Consider the following 22,751-nt stretch of genomic DNA (forward strand, 5'->3'; position numbering starts at 1 on the left):
AATGAACATGCATTGGTCCGCACTGCTTTGGATCATTATCAAGCAGAATCCATCATCAGCATGGACACATGTCCTCTGGAATGGTGGTTGAAGCATGAAGGGAAACAAGAATCTTTAGCACATCTGGCACGGAGATACCTAACGATGCTGGCTGCAACAATGCCATGCAAACACCTGTTCTCACTTTCAGGTAACATTGTAAACAAGAAGCAGGCAGCATTATCTTCTGCAAATGTAAACAAATTGTCTGAGTGATTGGCTGAACAAGAAGTAGGACTGAGTGGACTTGTAGGCTCTAAAGTTTTACATTGTTTTGTTTTTGAATGCAATTTTTTGTACATCATTCTATATTTGTAAGTTCAACTTTCATGATAAAGAAATTGCACTACAGCATTTGTATTAGGTGAATTGAAAAATATTTCTTTTGTTTTTTACAGGGCAAATATTTGTAATAAAAATAAATATTAAGTCAGTGATGTGCTCTTTATATTCTGTGTTATAACTGAAATATATTTCAATATATTTGAAAATATAGAAAACATCCAAAAATATTTAAATAAATGGTATTCTGTTGTTGTCTAACAGCACGATTAATTTTTTTAAATCGTTTGACAGCCCTACCTCTTTTTAAATACACATAACTTTATGAATTACACCCATGCAGTGAATCAGTGTGAAGCAATGCAAACAGCTACAAGAATGACAGAGTTCTTTTTGTTTTGAATACCACCAGGTTCAAGCATCACTGGGAATCACGGTTTGTTACCATCCAATTTTTAAGTTCTCAGCCATTTTCAACTTTTTCTTTTTTTTAAATACACATGACTTTACAAATTACACCCATTCAGCTGCATGGACTTTCAGCTACTAGTATATTATAATACAAAATAAAGTCAAAATCAAAATGAAATGTTTCAAATGACCTAAATATACGTATAATTTTCCTTCAGGGAGAAATTTGAAATTGTCAGGTTTCACTCCTATTCAGGATGAAGCCAGATTTCAAAAATTCAAAATCCATCATGAAACACAACTCCCATCCTCCCTACAGCTCTATTCTGTATGCATGAGGCCACAGCTCATTACAGCTGTGCAGCAGTTTCAGAGCTGGTCTATACATGAAAGGGTGAATATAAGCAGAATAGCTTATATTCCAAAAACCTCCATGTGTGGACAAAATCTAAGATAGGAATGGAGTAACACAAACAACAAGATTTTAGTAGCCAGGATTGTAATCTTTGGGGCAGGTACCTTTTTTTTTTTTTAAGTCAGATGTGGTTACAGCACCTAGCACAATGGGGCTCTAGTAACTGGTTGAGGCCTTAAGATATTACTGTGGTGTTTTGAGGATCACCCATATCAGTGAGGGGTTCTGTCACCGCTTGCTCTGTAACCTTGGGTGCCTAAGTGCTATGTTCCCACCCCACCTGCCCTCAGTCTAGTTCCTCCTTGCAGGGCGACCTCCACAACCCTTCTAGCTCCAAGTCTCCCCAAATCCATCTACCTCGAGTTCTTAACTACTAGACATTCGGACCTTTCCCCTCTGGTCCATCCCCCCCGAAGGAGTGAAACCTGCCCCCAGTTATCAGTTCACTTTGGCACACACCCGCCACATGGTTTGCACAACAGACCTGCTTGAGGTAAAAATAAACCAAAAGTTTTTTTAATAGACAAATCAGACTCAATGTTGAAACAGTAAGGAAAAGCAAACACGAACAAGAGACACAGAAAATAAACATAAAGATGCAACCTCAGGCTTCACACGTTGCTATTAGCTAAATCCCCCTTTCTAATACAAGTTACTCACTGCCTCTGAACTGTTTCCTAGCTCGCCCTCTGTCGTGGGGGCAGACCTAGTGTTTCATGGAAAACACCACACCTAGATGCTGTTCTAAGCCAACGCGTGAGAGCTCTCCTGTCGATTGAATTACTCCGGCCCCCCGCGAGCGGCGATCGCTGTGTCGGTCGCAGAAGCTCTACCGCCGCCATAGCACTGTTCACACCGGCGCTTAGGTCGATGCAACTTACAGTTGCTCAGGGGGGTGGCTTAGTCACACCCCCAAATGACATAATTTATACCCACCTAAGCTGTGGTGTGTACTTAGCTTTAGCATTTTAATCTGGGTTTTCTTTCAGTTTCAATGTTTTCCCATTAACTCTACTGGTCCACCATTGTCTTTTCCTGGCTGGACAATGGATGGGTACTTACATTTAGTTTCATATAAACAACTGACTTGAGTGGAGTCCCTCCTGGTTGTGAGGTGTATTTGAAATTGTAGTACTGGTCATGAGCATACTATTCTATACCCATAAATACATAGCTTCATAACCACAGTCTGTGTCTATATCTTATAAAGACCATCAAGTTCAGAACGTTACAAGCTTTCCCAAACGACCTTACTCGACATATTTTAAACACACAGGAACGCTGTATACAACCAGCTGGTTCAATCTGTTACTCTCTGGGGTTCAGACCCCCTGTTCACCCCTGGGAGGGGTCTCAGACCTGATTGTCACAATTATCGTAACACATAAGATCAATACTGACCCTCAGTGGAATGCGGCCTCAGTTTTGTATCTGAGCGATAGCATCTGCAGTCACATGGCGTCCCTTAACACCACAACAGGGCACAAGTTCAGCACCAATTCAGAGGGCAGAGCACCAGCTACCGAACCAGCATCACTTCCTGCAGCACCTCCATTTCTCTTCAAGGTCTCCCATCCAAATACAAAGCCTGCCTAACCTTGCTTCACTGAGGAAATCAGATCGCTCCACAACACAAGGTGGCATGGCTAGCACAGCGTGGCGTCGGGGTACACACAGAGACACATGCAGTGGCAACTGAGGCATGTGCTTTATTGATGATCACCCAGAAGGGATATAGTCTGGGTGTGGTAAAAGCTACAGGAATACTTAGATTGTAAACTCTTTGGGGGCAGACCATCTTCTCCTTCCGTCCTGCCACAACAGGGCACAATACCCAAGCAGGACTACAATGGGGGCACTGCATTGATTAATAATCCTATCCCATCCTTGAATCTTTACACCGGCACCCTCAGCAGGCAATCATAGGGCTGGGAATTTCAGCAAGCAGCAGAGAGCTGCTGTGCTTGCTTATGGTTTAACTTAAAGGGGGTTTCCAGGCCTGAGCCACATTCTTAAACCCAAATTTATCCTGGCTTAAAAAAAAAAAAAATTGCTAGACCTTTGAGGCAGACCCTCTGGATCCTGAACGACACACATCCCCACCCAAAGTTATCACTACTAATAGATTTCATAGAAGCCCATTTTTGTGGGGTTTATTAAAAAAAAAAACACTAATGTTTTGTGCTCCTCCTAGCGAATCTGAACGATGCCAATTCCTGCGGAGCTCAGGGTGCACCAAACACGAAGCCAATGCAAAAAAAAAGGCGCAGCAGTACAAGCCGGAGTTGTTGTTAAAACAAAACAAAATAAACCTACTGCATCCATTCTAATTAGAATCAAAACCCACCGGGGGGCAGAGGCTGGGCCGGGGGAGGAGAATGCCAGAGGAAAGAGATCAAATTGGCAAGGAACAAAAAGATGTTTTATCTCTGCCTGCCGCGTGGGTTTCGCAACCAGTGCCAAGCTGGAAACAATATTGTTGGGTTTTTTCCCCCTAAACGTATGTGACAGCATCCCTTTCAATAGAGGACATTAATGGTCTGTACGAGGACTTGCACAAATCAAGTGAGAGCAAAACCTATGCTCCGTAGCAGAGTTTGCAAGCTGCAGGGCAGGCTGTCCTAAGGGTAGAAATGCAGTCAGTGACAGAAACAGCCCTAAAAAGGGTAAGTAATCATAGGATTGCGCTGACTCCAAATCACAAGCAGCATCGGGGAATTGGGTGTGGGGCGGAGGGAGAGGAGGGAAGAAGATTCTTCAAATTAGTTCATGCTGAAAATCACTAACAAGGTGAGAGGTTTCTTTTCGCCTTTTCATTAAAAAGTTATCTTATAAATCAAACCCCTTGTTCCTGTGCTTCAGGTGTTGGCTGAGAGAAACTCCTTTTCAATAGCCCTGGGGCCACTTATACAACCTGCCGTCTCCACAGGTAACATGTCCAATTACGTGAGCTTTGTTTCCTGTGGTTTTTACAAACAGATCTTGACTCTCTTTAAAAAAAATAAAAAAAAACCACCCTCCGTACACGCATTAGTAGCTCTGCTCTTACAGACATACGCATTTACCGAATGCTCTCTGACTAATCCACCAGCACACTTCTGGATGTGTCTCCCGCCATTGGAACAACACACTCACACTCCTCTGGGTACCTTCACGTCCTCCGTGTGACTCAAAGGGGGCACACATTCCCTTTGTAATGTGCATTAGAGAGGTTTCCAGCTGAGAAAGCACCTCCTATCATCTTCTGCATCAGCCACGCAGGGGACGTGTAGGGACAATTCTTCTTAAATCCAGGGAGCTGGGTTTGAGTCTCGCATTGGCACAGCAAGTCCAGCCTAGGGTTGCCACCTCTCCCCATGTTTCCAGGATCCTCCCAGTAAATGACAGGTGGTCCCACTCCTGGCACGCCTGGGTTGTGGGATGGCAAATGGCCCTGAAAGAATTTTGATGGCCCACAAAACGTGCCAACATTTAACCACTTGCCATTTCTCAGAATATCACAAATGTTATGCTGACAGGTGCTAATGGCTGGCAGCAAGTGAGTCTGAGGGCTTGTCTACACTGGCACTTTACAGCGGTGCAACTTTCTCGCTCGGGGGGTGAATAAACACCCCCCCACCCCGAGCACAGCACTGGAAAGCGCCAGTGTAGACAGTGCCCCAGTGCTGGGAGCTGCGCCCCTCATGGAGGTGGAGTTTTTAGAGAGCTCTCTCCCAGCACTGCGCCGCGACCACACAAGGCACGTTAAAGCGCTTTAGCATTGCCCGTGTAGCTAAGCCCTTAGGGTGTGTCTACACTTGCAGAGTTCTTGCGCTGTACGTTTCACTGGTGATAGGGAACCAGTGAAAGAAAAGTGCTGGCTTGAATACTCAATTCCTCAGGTGTCAGAGAGTGTTTACATTAGCAGCACTTCCATCGGGGATGAGAGCAGCGCTCTAGGGCAGCTCTTCCACAGCGCAGCTCTCTCCAGTTTGAGGATGGGTCTTGTGGGAAGGAGCGGGTGATCTCGGGGCATCCTGGGTCTGTGCACAGCCTCCGCTCTCCAAACACTGATAAGCTCCAGTAGCTCAGCAGTGCTCCAAGCAGGGGATCGTTTGCTCTGGAGCAGGCATTGTCACCTGGCCAGATAAGTGAGCACTTGCCAAGAATTAATTTGCAAATTGGATATCATCAGATTAGGCCTGAATAAAGACTGGGATTGGTTGGGTCATTACAGAACCTAAACCTAATTTCCCCACTACTAATTTCTCCCTACTGTTACTCACACCTTCTTGTCAACTGTCTGTAATGGGCCACTCTCATTACCACTTCAAAAGTTATTTTTCCTCCTTTGGTGTCCTGCTGTTAATTGATTTATCTTGTTAGACTGACCTCACACTTGGTAAGGCACTCCCCCCTTTTCATGTATTTATACCTGCTCCTGTATTTTCCACTCCATGCATCTGAAGAAGTGGGCTTTTTACCCATGAAAGCTTATGCTCAAATAAATTTGTTCGTTTCTAAGGTGCTACAAGGACTCCTCGTTGGATGTTTTTGCTGATACAGACTAACACGGCTACCACTCTGAAACCTGTCACTTGCCAAGAAAACAGGAAGGGGAGTTTCAAAGTTCCCGGGGCTTTACAGGCAGGGCCGGCTCCAGGCATCAGCGAACGAAGCAGGTGCTTGGGGTGGCCAATGGAAAGGGACGGCATGTCCGGCTCTTCGGTGGCGGGTCCCTCAGTCCCTCTCAGACTGAAGGACCCGCCGTCAAATTGCCGCCGAGGAATGAAGCGGCACAGTTAAGCTTCCACCGAATCGCGGCTTTTTTTTCCCCCTTCGCCGCTTAGGGCGGCAAAAAAGCCTGAGCCGGCCTTGTTTACAGGGCGAGGGGTGGATGTCTGTTTACCTGGCAACAGAGCAGCAGAGCTGCTGGCTAGAGTGGTCACCTAGGTGCTGTGGGATATCCTCAGGAAGCTAAAAGCTATGTAAACAGGAGGAACGTGTCTTCACTTGCATCTCACCGGTAAGAGCTGTACGCCTCTGGTGGAGGTGGTTTTCTTTCTGTGGTGAAACTTCCGAGTTTCACTGCAAAAAGTCATTCGCAAGTGTAGCTGCTCCCATGGTTTTTGCACAAAAAAGGGACTTTTCTTGCTTTAAATGGCAAGTGTAGACATGCCCTTAGATCCAAAGACAAACCTAGGCCTCATTCAAGCCAACAAGTGTGTCCTGTACCCTCCTTTAGGCTCAGCAGAAGGAGCAGTCAAGCCCCTTTATCTAGTGAGAATAGCTGCAGACAAGGGGAGGGGGAAGGGAAGCGCTCCAGATACTAGGCTGCATGGCAGGTCAAAGTGAAGCTGTGTGAACTGAGGGGTTTCCCAGGTTGCAAATGCAGGGGAGAGGCTGTGTGTGTGTTGAAGATAGAAAGCCCAGAGAAAGAGTTATGAGCATCATCACCCTGAGAGAAAGCAGAAACAGAGCTTCTTGGGCACACACCTCATTGGAGCGGCAGACGGGGAGTTTGGAGTAAGGAAATGGTTGGCTGCTCTTATTTGTTCCTTCTGTGTGTTCCTACCTACTTCAACAAACAACAACAACAACAACAAAAAACCCCACCAAGAATATACCTGACTCAGATCACTGATTTCTCATCTGAGCTGAAACAACCCTGCAAGGCCCCAGACTTTGGCTAATCGCTTGGGCCAAAGGAAGAGTAATAATGTGCATTCCTATGGGGCCCGCCATCCGAGGATCTCAGACATCCATGGCTTAAGCCCCACCCCAGCCCCGGGAGTAGGGAAATATTACCCTCCACGTTTTGTCAAGGGGGAAATTGAGGCACAGCGAAGGGAAGTATCTTGCCCAAGATCACAAATCTGTGTTACAGCCAGCAAACCTCCAGCAGGGGAAGGGGGGATTGACTCCACAACCTATGAGAGAAGCAGCGACTTGCTGGGTTTTGCCAAGCAAGAACTCACCGCTTATTCACTGCTTGTTGCTAATGATCAAAGACTAATGATCCAAGGCGAACATATTCAAACACAGGGCACCCAAAACAGAGCACATTGCCTACGGTTAACAACCTCACAGTGTCCATTTCAGCAATGTGTACGTGCACCACCACCCTCTGCTGAATGGAATCAGAACTATTCAGTTCTCTGTCTTAGGCCCTATACTGTTAAAAGCTATTGGAGAGTCTCCCGTAGTTCAAGTGGCAGGGGCTGGGGCATTTGGAGAGGAACTGATTCTACGTAGAACGTTCCCCCAAAGGTTTTCATGAGGCATCAACAGCTCATTTAAAGGAAGAATATCACAGAGTGAAGGGGAATTGTTCATGGTTCAAACGCAGAGCAGCTGGTGAACAGAGCAGATCACAGTATTTTGAATGACATTGCAAATTTTGGGGGGAAAAAACAAACAAGAAAAAAAAAAATCTTTCCCTCCATGAATTACATCTCCCCGCCAGCTCTCCTGTTCTGTGGCCAGGTATTTAGATCACAAAACCACCACCATGAATGACGCTGAATGGGATATGAGAGTCTCAGCAAAGAGGTCAGAGAGGGATGAATGAGTTATGGAAACAAGCTACCTTCTGGCAACACACAAATACCCCAGAGGTGATTCCTCCAATGGAGGCATGAGCAGGGGGGGCTTTTTATTGTTTCCCCCCTCCCCCCAAGGAAGAGAACTTATGCAGCCAGATCCTGCTCTCGGACGAGTTTTGTTCACTTGGATAGAGGGAGTGACTCCAGTGTCATTTCAGTTCTTGAATCAGGCCCTTGGTCTCCAAGGCTGTCAGTCTGAACACCGGCAATCAGCTCACTCCCACCTCTAAGAATGGCCTGCCAGGCTTTGACAACCACACCCAACTACAGCCTGGACCAGAGATCAGCAGCCAGATCAAAGGGAGCAAAAACACAAGGCAGGAGTGGCAGACACATAGGAAACAGCTACCCCAGGCAAATGGGGGTGAGAATAATGTGGCTCATGGTGAAAGAGAGATGGATGTGCAGTGCCTTATCGGGGACTGGCTGTTATTCCAACTAGCTTCCTGATAACATAAGAAGCTTAATCAACTATGCAAATGACGGCCTATCTGGAGACAGGGGGAAATAGAAAAATAAACCCAGAGATTGTGCATTAAACTAGCCCATGAAATAAGGAGGGGAGAAAAGAGGTTCCTTCTTTTGATAAAATTCTTTCAAAAGATTAAATTAAAGCAGAATTAATTAGGAGAATCGCACTTAACCCAACTCCCCGTTAGAGGGGTCAGCAGGCAAGAGGCAATCAAGTGAAAGACAGACGCAAGAGGCACTAAAAGAGCAAGCCAGCCAGGGAGAAAAAAAAAATCAAACAAGAGTTCACCATTTTTGGCTGGGCCGTCTAGCTGGGCGCTAGATGGAGCGTTGGCCAGCTAAAGAGCCCCACGTTGTCATCATTGGGAAGCTGGAGAGGCAGATGAAGAAATAAGCCGATTACTTACTATCCCATCAAGTAACAAATGAGAGGAGAAGGACTGTTGGGTGGGAAAAGTCGGCAATGCAGAGACCATTGGTGCCTCGGTTCTTCTTTGATCCCACTGCCCCATGGTATCCTGCGGTGTAACAGTAGGAGGGCAGTGCATGGTTATCCACAGGAGGAGACTCGCACACCACAAGGAACAGACTGTCCAGCCCAGCAGCCTGCATACCCCACGGTGCCTGCAGCGTAGCACGTGCTGCAGCACACAGAACCCCCACCTGCCCAAAGGAACCTGAAGCATTGCTGCAAATCATGGCATCCCTCAGTGCATGGCCCACAGAGGCCTGTAAGGTGCAGCACCCCCTGTGGCCGGCAAAAGAGCCCACCGCAGGGCATAGCCAACTGTCCTCTCCAACCTGAGAAGAGCCCTCACGGCATAGCGCTCCAGCTGCCTCCAAAGCAGCACCCTACATGGCATGGCATCCTGTCCCGCCTTACCAGGAAGAGCCTGCCCCATGGGTTAGCCTTGGGACAACTTTGGCTGCTTCGGAGTTAAGTCAGTTGAGTTCAGATTGCAGTTTACCATGGGAAAGCCCTTGGTGCACCATCACCTGGCCCCTGCTTCTCTCACAGCCAGTGGTCCCTTTGATTCTGATGTTTCTGTTGGGCTGGTGTTTTTAAGTAAAAAGGCCTGGTGCAGCACTGCCAACACAAAACACTTGGTAGTGGCAGCAACCAACTGCCCCTAGACTTTGAAGTACAGATTGGATCTAGGGGAGTTATATTGTCATTCACAGGTCTCATTGCATGGCTCCGAGACCCCATCTCCCATGACACGCCAAGGAGCTTCTGAATCAGAGCCTCGGGAGGGGGCGGGGGGGAGACAGCAGCACGCAACACACACAAGAGAGAGAAAACAAGTCAAGGAAGTGCTCAGCACATACAACCTCTCAGCACCTTGATGGCTGGATGGTTTAATAGCTAGGGGGGCTTCAAGGGAGCCAGGTGATGCTCTGTGCCAGAACCAGCAAATAGCTTCTTTCAAATCCGGTTCTTGCTGGGAACTGTAAATCCTTCACAGTGGATGGAACGGAGTTTTGCTGCTGTACTAGGCACCGTGAGGAACCTTGATAGCTTTGCAGTATGTTGCACATACAGGGTGTAGCTGGAAGGGCCAGGGTTCTAAGCAGTGCAGTGATGTAAATGACGGTGTTGTGTTACACGCTGGGTGGGAGTGGTAACTTGCACTGACTGGGCACTCAGCAGATGTCCAAAACAAGCGTCACGAGTGCTAGTTTGGTGCCAAGGATCAGCCCCGTGGTTTGTAGATTAGATTTTGAAATGGCAAGGAACTGATTCCACAACAATTTCTGCAACCATGGAATTGCAGCATACATTGGGCACTGACCATGGGGGAAAACCCTCTTCTCATGCAATCCCACCTCCACCTCAGAGGAGATTAGGGATAGTAAAGAAATGGGCCCATCCTCAGATGCTAAAAGAGGAAGTGGAACTGGATGCCACAAGGGTCTGGTAATGGGACACACAAGCCTATATCTATCTAGGTCCTTATATTGCACCCATCACTCTGGTATCCAAGTGCCTCTCACCTTTAGATCATGCTGGAGTACAACCAAATGCCATTACCATCTTTTTTTGTGGCTTTTAAGAGGCTTACATGGACCAAATTAGTGGGTCTCACTCCAGTTCCCAGTAAGCAGTTGCCCACGTAAACCCCACCACTGCTCTAATTGGGCTCTTTTGTTGGCAGATTCAGCACAGGTGTCAAGGACGGGATGGGCCGCGGAGATTGAACCACTCTTCTGAAGCATATGGGCCATGGAGATGGAACTACATTAATCTAGAGAACCATAAACTCTTACAGGGTCACACATCTTTCATAATATGGCTCTACATGTTTGGAGGATGAAGAGAACTTTCAGAGGTATCAATAAATAGAACAGAGAGGGATGCATCTTCCAGCTCCATCACCAGAAGATAGAATAATTCTCAGACTCCAGCTGATGTCAGAAGCTGGGAGGAGACGACCTCTCAGCAGATGTGGGAGACTTCACACTGTTATTTTGCATTGCAGTCAAGTCCAGTCACCAAATATTTAAAAAAATAACTTTCACAAATCATACTCCCTCAAAGCAGAAGGGAGGAGAAAAGTTGGTTTCTCTGCTGACACCTTGCATGGAGCCATCAGCAACCGAGTGGCCTCCAGGGAACATCAAAACCAGCTCATCATCAGCTGCATATTCAGAAACCCAATCGCATGGATAAATAGTAAAGGATCATTGTGTTTACCTGCAATTAATGGGAACTCACCAACTCCACATGACAAACCTGGAGATCTTTTATTTGCTCAGTTTCTTTGGACACAGATGGAATAAGGGATGAAGAAAAAAAAAAGTCTCTCTCCTTACACAAGTGCTTTAGTATTCTGCAGCCGTGCTGCCCAATTACACAAACCCACACACAGCCACCATTACCACACTCGCTCCTCTGTGGTTTTCCCGGCTCCAAGAGCTATTTATCCTGGTAAAATGTTGTTGAATAAATAAATCTATTCCTCCCCCTACACAGCTACGGTGCCTGGTTACAGCACAGCCCTGTTGAAAGAGTTGGGTGGAAATCATTCCCTGCAGGGTTGAACTGATGCAGCCCTCTCTCTAGGCCAAGCCTCAACCCCACACGCACATAGAACCTCCATTCTGCTTTGCATGGTCATCTGCCCTTCCCTAACACTAGGGCTGGTAGTGCAGCTTGGACACAGCTTCCTTGCAGTCTATAGATTGATCTATCCACAAGGTAAGTATTATCCCCATTTTACAGAGGGGAAACTGAAGCCCAGAGAGGCGACGTGATTAGCCCAAGGTCACACAGTCTGTGGCACAGCAGGGAACTGAATCTGGGTCTCCCAAGTCTCTAACCACTGAGCCAACCCTCCACTCAGCTCAGTGGTTTGTGCATTGGCCTGCTAAACCCAGGGTTGTGAGCTCACTTCTTGAGTGGGCCATTCAGGGATCTGGGGCAAAATCAGTACTTGGTCCTGGTAGTGAAGGCAGGGGGCTGGACTCAATGACCTTTCAGCTCTATGAGATAGGTATATCTCCATAAGTGACACCAGCTTTCAATTAACATTTCCAGTTTCTAACATGTGCTTGTGCGTGGGGGATTTTCCCTCTAGACCACTTTGCTTTTTGTCCTTTTTATCTCTTCATTCTGTTTCATTCACTCTTTTTCCACTCCATCTCTAGCTTGGTTTTCCCTTTTCTTTCTTCTTTGTTGTCTTGGTTACATGGCCAGACTCTCGATACAGGGCTAGTTTTCATTCTAATGATGTGTTCTTGTAAAGCACAATATTTTACTTCAATTGTCTGTCACTGGAAAATTCCTTTGACGGATATAACATTTGTATATCAGCCAACTGATATTGCTTTATGACTGGGTAATTTGCAGGGCTTCCACAAATGGTGCATCTTGAGAACCTGAGATATGATCTGTATCATTTATATAAAACACACACACACACAAACCAGTACATTCTTAACTGCGGAGAAACAGGGTTTCTCCAAAATGGTCTGCTAATTACTTGCAGCAAACCTTTCAGTATCAAGAAGGAAATAGATTCTGTACCTTTAAGGTAAACAAGTGTATTATAACTCCATCCCTTATGCAATATTGCTCACCCAATCTGGCTGACCCAGAAACAGATCACCAGGTATGGCCCTGCAGGTTACATTACACCAGCTGTCTGCAGGGTGGGGAGAGCAGTAAAATACATCGTTGCTAGGATCTATTGGGAGACAGGCACTGGGAGACCCTTGGCCTTGGTCCATAGGGGACATAGGTTCATCTGAGCCTACACAGGTTATTTCAGAGACTGATTTGCCCCAAGGAGGTATTTCTCTAACCCCAAATCAAACACTATGCTAATTGGATGGGTTAGCAGTGGCAGCATCGACGGGGAGAGCTGGAACCAGGTCTCTCGGCCACTCCACTTCCCCTGCTATAGAACAAGACCTCCAGGGTAACGAGACCAAACCAACTGTGAAGCCCCAAAAAGCAGGCGCCAGTTAGTCCCAGGTGAAAATCCAAGGCTCTTGAGCAGACCTAGTGGCAAGGCCATGCTCCTGCAATGCGAGGGAGCAATGTCTGAGCATCGGACCGGCCCTTTAAATTTCCCATGATGTGTGGGATCTGGAAGGGAAGGGAACCTCGTGTTCTAAGATCAGAGCCGTTGCTCACTGGCCATCCTTCTAGGCTGAACAGGAGTCACAGGAGCAGCATTGCTGGGAGTCGCATCCTGTTCTCCTAGCAAGAGGGATGATGGAATGAGAGAGGTTTCTGCAGGGAACGGGTACCCCAAATTTGCTGGGCTAATGCAGCTTTCCGCACACTGCCTGGGGAAAGCTGCCTCTCAAAAAGACACTTCGTTGGCTGACTGCTGATCCCAGCCCCTGTGCTCCTGCACTGCTCTCACGTCCATTCCCTGTTAGCTACAGTCTGCAGAACATTATTCACGTTTAGTAAACATGGAACAAAAGGCAGCTCTCCAAGGTTCCCGTCAGCAGCTCAGCTTCCCTCCTCTGATTCTTTACCCTAAAAGGATGCCCCTGGTCTCCACCACACACTGTAAAAATAAAAGCCCTCCCAGCCTGTATGCCCGGGTTTTCTATGCTCCCAACAGAAAGAGATCAGTTCCTAGAGTCTGTAAAATGACCTGCAAAGGAGGGGGGGAAAGGAGAGAGCTTGTGCCTGATTTTGCATCTTATGATACATAAAGAAGGTATGAAAGTGTTGGGGGTGGAGCCTAATTTTCTTTTTTTAACATTTGTAATTCAGATCTCATCTCCCCTATTTTTTCCTAGCAGACACTATAGGCTGTTGGAGAATTAGCCAGGTTACGATGACATCACGGATAACAGGGAAGTGAAAAGTAATTAAATGGTGGAGGGGAAAATTATTTTTACTCAAATGGTTTTACGAACGACTTAGCTTGTTTGGGTTGAGACCATTTCACTCATGTCTGAACACACAGCAGTGAGAGAAAAGTACTCTTATTGACCATTCAGCAGCCCTACCCCCCTTTAATTAAGGACTGAAACAGTTCCCAATGAACATATCTTGGTCCTCCAGGGCAGACCTCCACGGGAACAGGGAAGGCTGGACTAGACTTGACATGCCTGATACTTCTAAGATAAAAAGCAAGCAGTAGATACCTGTGACCAAGTGACTTCCCTCACCCTGCTCCATACACAGTCCACACAAGTTGTAACAGGTCACCAGTTAACGCCCCCCACCCCTCCCACACATACACACAACCCACTCCCCCCCACACACTCTCTCTTGGGGTTTCATTTTGAATTCCCTTTGTGAATAAAAGTAAACACCACAAAATCCAGCCCAAGTCTTCTTCCCAAGATTGGCAGCTTCCAAGGCTCCTCCATGAGGACGGCTCAGTACACATCCTAATTCTCCACTCTAGAGAGCCGCTCCCACACCTCTATAGTCTGATGTGGTAATGATGCACAGCACTTCGCAGCAGGCACATCCTCCGGCTCTGTTATGCAGGCAAACACTACCAGCCTGTTCCTGCATCATACGGGGCTCTAAAAGGGGGCGCAGAGCCCATTTTTAGCATTGGAAGGTTACCTTTAATGGCTGTTAGTAGCTGAAGAATAAAACACCTGCCAAAACCACTGGTAAAAGTCTTTCAGTCTTGGCTTTAGCTTCAAAAGATAAACACTAGTGCCCCATATAATAAAATGACAGCAGCTGTTACAATACAAAGCTATAGCTAAGCCACGGACATGTACAGTTCATTTGGAGGGTACCTAGTAACTTTGAGAGGGACTTAAGCCCAGATACCATAAAGAGAGTATTTATTTATATGGCATCGACCATGGTTACCCAGTAAACACAATGCTTATTACCTTTCAAACACAGCTCTTCTTTCATAGAAATCCTTCTCCCTTTGCATAAACCACACATTCAGCCTTACCCAGATAAAGCAACCACTAACTTCCATGCTAGGTTTGTGGTAAAAGCATGTCTGGTCACATCGCTCTGAAGCAACATCTCCAAAGCATGAGTCATATTTCTTAATAACCCACAATGCCAGTAAGTTCTTCCTCCACAGCGCACACACAGACACCCTGTGATCAGCCATTTAATTAGACAGTCTGAGCTGAAAAAGTTTTTACTTGGATCCACGCTACACCAGAGTCTGAAGGTGGCTAGACCCACGGCCACGCATCTTCTGGAAGGTGCAACATTAGAAAACTTGTCCCCTCAGTCATGTCAGCCTAATCCCTCAGAGCTGAAGTGCAATCTTGCACCAACAAATACAATTCAACTCACAAAATAGGTAACCGTGCACCAGGCCTATAAAATGCTCCCCACTCATCTCGATGCAGCCAGTCTCCATAGCAACTAGCAGCACTGACTTCGGAAGGCCACGCTGGACCAGGCCTACCTTTTTCATCTTGCCACTTTTGGTGCCCACAAATGCCAGTGAGTGGTTCTTGTAGACGTAGGCGATCACAGATGTCATCCTGTCCCCATCTTCGGTGAAGATGGGGAGTCCTCGCACCATCTCCGATACTCCCAGAGGGGCATTCATATCCAGGCCGCAGAAATTGTCATCAATTGTTAACAACTGTGAACAGAAAGGGGAAGGGGGAGAGAAAGCATGAGGCCACTGAACATGGATTAATAATACAGGAGTACCTAGGGGACCCCAGCTAAGATCAGAGCCCCATGCCAGATGCTCTACAAACACACAGTAAGAGACATTCCCTGGCCCAAAGATCTTACAATCTAAAGAAACAAGACAGACAAACAGCCAGGGATGCTGGAATGGGGGCAGGTGGAGCCCAGCAGTTTTGGGGAGCCATGGACCATCCACCTGACCCTGAGAGCAGTACTGGCCCATGTCCCTGCCCCGCCGGGCTCCCCACCCAGGGCAAATGGAGGGACCCCAGCTCTCCACAGCTGCCCATGCAGCTCTTACCATGGCTGGGCTGCGGGTCCGAGGCCCCACCCCCAACCGGAGCCGGGTCAGGATAAAAACCACACGGACAGCTGTGGGGAACCTCGGACCTTCCACCTGCCCTGGGTGCTCTTGGGTCCCCCACCCCCATCCTGAGCAGGTGGAGGGTTGTGGCTTCCCGGCCCAGCTTCAGCTTCCGGCTTGGCCAGGGGTGGAGGGCTCTGCCCCCCCACACACACACACTTTTGGGGAGGCAACTAGCCCATTGTCACAGCAAGTCAGTAGTAGAGTCATGCATAAAACCCAGGGCCTCCTGAATCCTTGTCCAGTGCCCTACCCACTGGCCCACATCACCTCATCCTTTTGCCTATTAGTTTATCATTCATGATCTAACAACCAAGCCCATGGTCTGTAAAGAATCTCAGCTTAAATATTCCCAGGTTGTGTCTGAAATGCACATAAATCACAAGGGACTCATTTCCCAGCCCCGAAGAAGGGTTCTGTGTGGCTCGGACACTCGTCTCTCTCACCAACAGAAGCTATTCCACTAAAAGATATTACCTCACCCACCTTGTCTCTCTAAGGGAATCAGAGTCAGAAGTCCTGGGTTCTATGCCCGCTCCCCCAGTCACACAATGTGAGCTTGGTCAAGTCAGCTAACCTCTCTGGGTCTCAGTTTCCCCTCTGTAAAATGGAGGTCACTAACACCTACCCACCTCAAAGGGGGATTTTGAGGAGGATTAACTCATTAAGTGTCTGTAAAGCACTTTGGGCCCATGGAGGACAGGTTCTGTAACTGGAGCTCTGTAGTGGCTCTCTCTTTATTTCCAAGTGCTGAAGACATCCGTAAACCCCTAACAACCTGAAAAAACTGCCCTGCCCACTTATACACCTTCACAGCCACTACAATCTGTTGGGCTACTACGGTCTCTTTCTGGACTTGAATACCTCAGGATTGGCAGCAGAGGACCTTCATATTTGGAACTTGGTCCACGAAAGCCTAAAGTGGACAGTCATCAGATACAGTGGAAGCTGTGAATACATTTGGTTTAGCATATGGTTAGGCTTCTTTGATGTTGCTTCCTAGGAGATCAATAGGCAATGCATTCGCTGCAGCAGACAGCACTGGCAGAGGCATCTCTTCTACCCTAGCTTTAGGCAATACGGTTTGTTGAGGAGGGCATTGGACTGGATGTTAGGAGACCCTATCCTGTTAACAGAGTTTCTCTCCTTTAGCTCTAGTAGCAGCAATACGCGCTTTTGCAGTTCTATCAGTGCTGGTGTTGTGACATTCCAGTTGGTCATGGCACGCTAGGTGGTGACAAGAAAGCAGCCCTAGATGGCCAGAGTGTGGTGTATAATAGCACATTTGCCAAGGCAATAGGTTCTATGAACATGATTCATCAAAGCACATAAGCATGTGCTTAAATGCTTTGCTGGATTGAGGCCTATAAGTGTTAATTAAATAAGTGCGCAGAATGTCTATCTAATTTTCTTAGATCAATAATAAATGATCATGAGCATTACTGTTATATTTGCTTTATATTTGCTCATATCTTCCTTGACACATAGATAGAAATTACTGATCTTGCTTGAGTTCCCTAGCAATAAAAGCCTGCAGTTGATCAGCTTTGTCCTCACCTGGCAATTACAGGGAGTAATTGCAGATGGTTTTATTGAACAGGAGAGTAATGTGTCCTAAAAATAGTTATAAACATACAAAGCACCCCCAAAGTATTTAAAGAGCTATTAGAAAAGAATAACAAGACCTGAGCTCTAGCCTGTTACAATCATTAATCTCTGGGAACTGCACCTTAGGAGTTAAAATATCAACTCAGAGAGCAACCATGGATCAAATCTTAGGGCTCCATGAGTCACAGTTGGGTGCCATGAGTTTACACGCCAGTAGACAATTTAGCATAAAAGGTATGTGGCCAAACTCCAAAGGCCAAATTCATCCTTTGTGTAAGAGAACTGTACACGGTGATTACCCTGTAGAACTCAATGGAGCTAGATACCACTGGGACAAAGACGCTAGTAGTATTTGAACAAAGTTTGAATATTTATATGGATGGGAACATCAACAGTTACATTAAATAGGATAAAAAATATAAATGGGATATAAATAAACATGCTTCAGGGACTCAGTCAACCACTAACTGCATCAGGAAGAAACACACACTGAGTTGATTATTCAATAGCTGTCTGCTACTGGGTTTCTCTCTGAAGCATCTGGTACTGGCCATTGTCAGAGACAGGACAGCAAGCTACATGGACTGTTGGTCTGAGGTAGAATGGCAGTTCTTATGTTCTAGGATGAGTAAATTGCACCAAAATTCACTTGCAAGCAGGCCCAGTTCGACCAGAACCCTTAGCGAACCTTGCTGTTAATGTGATTGATGTTTCACATGTGTAACAAAACCAGGCCCACATTTAGCCTGGTCCACTTGTCAGACAGACAGAGAGGGAAATGAAGAAGTCCCATCCTATTGGTGTGAAAAAAAAATCCCCCTATTTCTTCTCATGGCTTTGAAGAAAGAAGGGGGAACCTATTTCGCCACTAAAATGATGCATTTCATTAATGGGAACCAAGACACTTCACCCTGGATCCAGGATATGAAACCCCACCCAAAACATCAGGGTTGGCAGCAGGCAAGCACTGAGAGGTGAAGGCTGGTTGGCACGTGATCCTTAGACATGAGGTCAAGGCATCTCTGGTATAACTATCTACCCGCATACTCCACTCACCTCACTGCAGCAAACACTGACCTGTCTGGCTGAAGGAGCTTAAGGGCAGAAGGGACCATTGTGGTCATCTCGTCTGCCCTCTTGCATGATGCAGGCTGTAAAATCTCACCCAATGATTCCTGCACTGAGCACTAGCTCAACCAGCAGTTCTTGAGTACATCTCCCGATAAGTGGAGACTTAACTCTGATCACCGTGACTTATTTCCTTCTGGTTGAGACTGGACCTGGTTCCAAATGAACTCGCATTTTGCATTGAAGTCAGATCGATGTCACAATTTTGTCCATTTTAGATGCAAAACAAAAAGGTGAAAACCTGTTTATTTCATCCAAGCTTTTACAAGCAACACAGTCTGGTGCTCATGGGTACTGTTCAAGAGTGAAATGCCTGCTGTCATCCTCAGAAGAGGCAGCTGCAGGACCAGAGTCCTCCACAACATTCTCTAACCCTGCCAGACCACGTCTAGTTCCATCTCCATGGATCAATCACTTTCTCTGACGCAAATGCCAATAATAGGGATACTTTTTGCTATGCAGGCAACTGTCCTCTAGGTCCAAAAATGAACTGAGGCTAGCAAGTGAGACACACCACATGGTAATGATTTTCAGCTAATATGATTCTTTCTCCAAGATCGACTACAGAGATACAAAAAAAAGTCCCCTATCTATACCACTACCTAGCCCCTTGCAGTTGTGGCTCTCAGCTATAGTGTTTATATCTTATACACAGCTAAGATAACAATATACCCATCTCCTTTAGTCAGCAGAAACATTAAAGTAAGTTCAGATTTATGCTGGGGCGGTCAGGAGCTGCGAGTACAGGTTTATTTTCAATTCCAGACACTCCTAAAGGCAATATAGAGTAGCCGGGCTAAATTCTCCAGAGCCTTCTCAGCTAGACAATTTTGTATTAACTACTTTTAAGAACAAAAACTGCAGCTAGTGCGTTAAAGCACCAGGAATGCCAGATGTTCCAGGATGGCTGTTGGCCGAATTAGGACATCTGAAAGATGCAAAAGGACATACCCAGGGAACAGGAATAGGATCAGTGTCTTGCCCCCTCTCACTCACTGTGTCAGTTCGAATCCAGCCTAGAAAATCATATTATGAGCTGAAGCCAGTTGTGTGACTGAGACACAGAACTGGACACCAGGAAATTGGGGTTCAATTCCTGGCTCTGACACAAACTGTGTGACCTGTGGCAAGTCACTTCATCTTTCTGCCTCAGTTCCCCACGTGTAAAACGGGGATAATAAGAGAACCCTCCCTCCCCGCTGTATTCTGAGGACAGATTAATTTGTAAGGTGCTATTACAGCAGTGGTCCCCAAATTTTGAGGGTCACACACCCCCACTTCCCCCATCCACGCCCCCCAGCCCTCCCCGGAGCCAGGGCAAGGAGTGGGGCCATGGCTCGGGTTGGGTGAACTGTGACACAGACAGGGATAAGGGGCTGGGGCCACAGCTGAGGGTGGGTCTGGGGCCGGAGCTGCAGCCAGGGACTGAGGCTGAGGGCAGGACAGGAGCAGAGCCGCAGCCAGGCCATGGTGGGGACTGGCAGCCAGGCCCATGACTGGGTGCGGCTCCATCCCTGATCCTGCCCCCAGCTTAGACGCCAGGCTGGGAATGCAGCCCCCGCCAGGGGCTGAGGCTGGGGACAAGGCTGGGGACAGACACATGGCCAGGGCTGAGGCGGAGGGCAGGGGCAGAGCCAGGCCACTCTGGGGACTGGCAGCTGGACCCCCAGCCAGGTGTGGAGCCACCCCGCGGCTGGGGATGGGGCCAGGCACAGGGTCGGGAGCTGGAGCTGCGGCTGTATGCGAGGCCAGAGGAGAGCTAGGGGTGGGGCAGGGCTGGGTGGCGCTCCCCCACACTCCCCATGGGGACTGGCCCGGCCTAACACCCCACCCCGGGGACCACTTATACCCACGGTGTTCTATAGATCAGAAACACTGTCACATGAAATAGTTGGCAGCTGGCCATTAAATTAACAAGGGGGCAGGACTGTTCTCTAAGCCCTAGCAGCTCCCGCTCCAGTTCAGGGCCGAGGCACATCGGCAGGACACTTGGGGATACTCTCACTGCCTGTTTTCATCGTCCTCATTCTGTGGATGGATAAACAGAGGACTGCAGTGTGCAGAGCTGCCAGTGGGACACGCTGGCCGAGCAGTACATTTGCTTAGGAAAATCAGGAGGATGTGCGGAGAATGGTTTGATTTAGTGAGGGATTCTGGCAGGACCGTGATGGTCCCTAGATTAAGTCCATTAAAAAGAGCTCCAAGCCCTCCTGAAAAGAATGACTTTGCTGGGCCAGCTGTGGCTTGTGCCCATCTCTGCTCTTGCTAGGGATTGTCAGGGCCTCCAAGAACTTGAACGTCAGCAGAGGGATTACAGTTCTGACGCGCCTCCTTCCACCACCTCATCTGATCCCACAGGCAGAAGAGAGCAAGTTGGCCAAGCTGGCGGATTTAAGTGCCAGATATCAGGGAGCCCGGCCTGAACGGGAGCTGCAATAAATCTCAATTGTCCTTTAAACATCTGCTTTAGCTATGTGTCTCTAAACAGCCCCAGACAAAGAACACTGCCTAATCCATATTTTGGGGAAATCCTACAGATGGGATTAGCTATCCCCAGTTCTGCCTCGCTTTCATTTTGGCAGCGTCTCTCACACTAATCAAAGCACAGAGCAGCAGAAGGGCCTTTTTCCAGGAATCTCAACAGTCTGCAAAGTTATCCCAGAGATTCACTGGGGATCAGGCTGTCCTCAATGGCCAGGCCTTGCTTTTGATTTATAGCTAATAGCTAGAAGTTTTCTCTTTATACAGTGGCTGGTACTTGGCTACTCACGCAGTTATCATCGCCTTGGCTACTGCAGTATGCATGCACACACTTAAACTGGTCATGCTTCCAGCAGAGCCGACCCCGACAGCCGATAGGAATACAGTTTCAGCATCAGAAGGCATTTGGGTCTTTGCAAGGAGATAACAAGCACCTCTTCCATCGGCTGATTTCAAGATCTTTTCAACAGAAAGTATCAAAAAAGGCTAATTTGGGGAGATAGTTAAACGACAGGCAGGACAGAAGCGCTAAGGAAATCTTTATCCCGTGTTTGCAGGGATATGGACTGGAGGGTCTAGCAGGTCTGTTCCATCTTGTGGGCTAGAAAGATGGAACACATAGGCCACTCGCCGAAGAAAGCATAGACCACCAACCAACCATTCTCTTCAGCAGTTAACATGCAGCCAAATGACACCCAAATCCATCAGCGCCCTTCGGCAAAGGAACTCTGTGATACAATGAGAGTGGGACTAGAAGCCAGCATTTGGCGTTACATTATAATTACAAACTGCACTTCGCTCGTGCAACCACAGCAATGCTTACTGTGCAATTACATGTCACTGCATACAAATGACAGTGCAGTTACAGTTACTTTACCAATTACAGAGCAATTGCACCCACTACGCTAAGAGATTTTCACCTGTAATTCAGGAAGCAAAGAAGGGGAGGGGGAGGGGGAGGGAAAGTTACTCTAATTGACTAGGGTTTGAACAAATGTTGGGTTTTTTGGCCTGTAGTTTAAGCGTAAATTCAAGGATTGGTGGCAAGCTTGCAGAGCACTGTACAATCTTAAGGTAGCACATACCTGCATTTATGTTACCGTTCTGCTCCCAGCACATGGCTTGTGCAAGTCTATCCCATGTACCTCACATTGTAAAAACTGCAATTTCCTGAAGAGGCAGCTGCATTTCTTATGGAGGCTAGCAGTTTTCGTTCAATCTTCAGGCCTTCTGCTAATAGAGCTGGGCTGATTATTTGTTGCAAATAATCATTTGAGAGTCACTCACAAACCCCATCCTGATTTCCTGACTAATCAATGTTTGTGGCATATTTGAGGAGGCATTTGGATGAACAATTTTCAGCTATGGAGTGTTTGCAAACTCTTCCCTCTTTCTCATGCATGGTGTGGGATTGGTCACGAGTCACAGGGTAGTGGTTCCACATCAGAAATGAACTGGGAGCCTGCGCTGCAAAGCTAACAGTGAAGCAAGCAGCTGTGTTCTGCACCAGCTGAAGCTTCTGAATGACCTTCTAGGGCAGCACATTGCAATCATCCAGTCTGGAGGCCACAAAAGCCAGGATAACTGGTGCTTTCTGCAGCAAGAGAGGGTCATGGTCACCTTCCAGCTAAACAGAGAGAACAGGGTACTTCCAGACACCATTAAAAATCAAGTAGTTGAAGAGCAAGACAGATGTAACCCCACCATGTTGAATACGTACCACCCATAGATGGCACACCTGTGCCCTACCCTCCAGATGCATCCCCCTACCAATCAGCATCACCAGCAAGCCTCAGTCAACTCATTTTCAGCCATGCCTGTAGCTTAGCCAGATGCTGGGAAAGCAGACTGGCTGCATTGTCT

The 22,751-nt window shown here is 47.3% G+C and overlaps 1 protein-coding gene across 7 annotated transcripts in view; it reads right to left on the reverse strand.

Annotated features, from left to right (window-relative positions):
* The window catches only part of PLXNA4 (plexin A4), a 625,415-nt gene that overhangs the window by 534,209 nt on the left and 68,455 nt on the right, over positions 1-22,751 (reverse strand). For all 7 annotated transcript variants that reach the window (XM_039519674.1, XM_039519675.1, XM_039519676.1 and 4 more), the window contains exon 3: positions 15,072-15,254. In XM_039519674.1, the coding sequence (XP_039375608.1) occupies positions 15,072-15,254 (183 nt within the window). The remainder of the gene's footprint in view (positions 1-15,071; positions 15,255-22,751) is intronic.

This window comes from Mauremys reevesii, linkage group 1 (genome assembly GCF_016161935.1).
Source record: "Mauremys reevesii isolate NIE-2019 linkage group 1, ASM1616193v1, whole genome shotgun sequence".
NCBI lineage: Eukaryota > Metazoa > Chordata > Testudines > Geoemydidae > Mauremys > Mauremys reevesii.